General features: G+C 32.1%; 1 protein-coding gene across 1 annotated transcript; it reads left to right on the top strand.

Moving 5' to 3' along the window:
* Nucleotides 1-1,600: 1,600 nt before the first annotated feature.
* HELRODRAFT_135452 (hypothetical protein) lies at nucleotides 1,601-2,167 on the top strand (the record flags this gene model as incomplete). Its single annotated transcript, XM_009012609.1, has 1 exon — nucleotides 1,601-2,167. A coding segment is annotated over one exon (567 nt), but the record flags the coding sequence as incomplete, so codon positions are not given.
* Nucleotides 2,168-2,220: the final 53 nt, after the last annotated feature.

The following is a 2,220-nucleotide window of genomic DNA, read 5'->3' as shown; positions in this document are numbered from 1 at the left end:
ATATTTGATGTCATGCTTTATGAACACACCAACACCTCCGCCTCGTTTGCTTTTTCTATTTTTATATACAAAATTGTAATTATTTAACTTAATTAAATCAACTGTTTCATTGTTCAACCACGTTTCTGATATTACTATAATTTTGAAAAAGTCGTCGAATTGTTTTAAGAAGATTTCTAGATTTAATAATTTATGAAACAAACTTCGAGCATTCAGATGAATGATTGGTAGGTGATTGTTTTTCATTTTATTCTTCAATTTTATTATGTTAGATAATTCTTTTAAAGTGTAATATTTTGATTCTTCGAGATTCTCTTCTATGAAGTATTTATTCATTGCTATTTTTAGTTGAAACAACATTTGCCGACAGGTCATTGACAACATTTGCCGACGGATCATTGAAACACCATTCGCGGACGATGATTTGGTCTGGCCAGTTTTCTGCATGTATGTATGTATGTATGTATGTATGTATGTATGTATGTATGTATGTATGTATGTATGTATGTATGTGTACGTAATGTGTGTTTTTTTGTATGTTTGTATGTATTTATTCAAAATCCACAAACCGCAAATTACAAGCGAGGAAAATTGAAATGTAGTTTTGTGAAGGCAAACTTAAAATTAACATCACACAAGCCGGTGAAAATAATTACAATGTAGAATGGTCATTCCTGAATGAAACATTGATACTCAACCAGTTAAATTGAAACAAATACGAATAGGCAGCTAAGCAGGTGTATTCATTCAATGTTACGATAATGTTCACACAATTGTATGAATGTGGTTTATACATAGAGGTTAATATAATGTCTCAAGAGTAACCTATATTAATTAAACATTGATATTAAACTAGTATTTTTGAATTTACTCTTGTTTGAAGCACTTTGAATCACTTTGAAAACCAGTCTCACTTACTTCAGCAGTTTATGGTATTTCTAGGATCAGCTAGGCTGGAGCTAGAAATGCTTTTTCTATCATTATTATCTGCAATAGATATCGTAACTATTTGGAAGTAGATTTTTAAGTAGAGGAGTGTTGTGAACGAATGTCTGAATGATTTGCAGCTTGGTTTTTAAACGTGTTTGAGTTAGGAGCGAGTGTTGCATTACTGATGATTAATCTGCTCGAAACACCTTTCGGGGAGGATATTTTGTGATTTTGAACATCAATAGTTTGAAAAATTTTATTCTGCCGAGTAGGAAGCATTCCCTTAAGATGGGTCTTCAGAATGTTGAAATTCATTGTTACAGAGTTTTCCAAATTAAGGATTTTCGACATATTAGCACCGGCAAAAACTAAATATTCATCCAAGCAGTTTTTTATCTTATATTTGAGTAAGAACAGTTAGACATACCATAAGTTTCTCACATCTTGACGGAAAATGGTAGAATAATTTATCCTCATCAAAATTTTCAATTTCTAGACTTCCCAGTTCATTTTTAAGAGTAAATTCCCTAGTCCAAGTTACGTAGCCTAGGCTTTATCATTGATTTTAGCATGTTTCATTCTTCTTGGATTTACTAGCGCAACAGTAAATCCAACATTTGATTTCCAGGCTTTATCATTGATTTTAGCATGTTTCATTCTTCTTGGATTTACTAGCGCAACAGTAAATCCAACATTTGATTTCCAGGCTTTATCATTGATTTTAGCATGTTTCATTCTTCTTGGATTTACTAGCGCAACAGTAAATCCAACATTTGATTTCCAGGCTTTATCATTGATTTTAGCATGTTTCATTCTTCTTGGATTTACTAGCGCAACAGTAAATCCAACATTTGATTTCCAGGCTTTATCATTGATTTTAGCATGTTTCATTCTTCTTGGATTTACTAGCGCAACAGTAAATCCAACATTTGATTTCCAGGCTTTATCATTGATTTTAGCATGTTTCATTCTTCTTGGATTTACTAGCGCAACAGTAAATCCAACATTTGATTTCCAGGCTTTATCACTGATTTTAGCATGTTTCATTCTTCTTGGATTTACTAGCGCAACAGTAAATCCAACATTTGATTTCCAGGCTTTATCATTGATTTTAGCATGTTTCATTCTTCTTGGATTTACTAGCGCAACAGTAAATCCAACATTTGATTTCCAGGCTTTATCATTGATTTTAGCATGTTTCATTCTTCTTGGATTTACTAGCGCAACAGTAAATCCAACATTTGATTTCCAGGCTTTATCACTGATTTTAGCATGTTTCATTCTTCTTGG

Source organism: Helobdella robusta (genome assembly GCF_000326865.2).
Source record: "Helobdella robusta unplaced genomic scaffold HELROscaffold_11, whole genome shotgun sequence".
In the NCBI taxonomy this organism is placed as follows: domain Eukaryota; kingdom Metazoa; phylum Annelida; class Clitellata; order Rhynchobdellida; family Glossiphoniidae; genus Helobdella; species Helobdella robusta.
The sequence above is the reverse complement of the archived record's forward strand: the minus strand, read 5'-3'. Positions and strand labels throughout refer to the sequence as shown.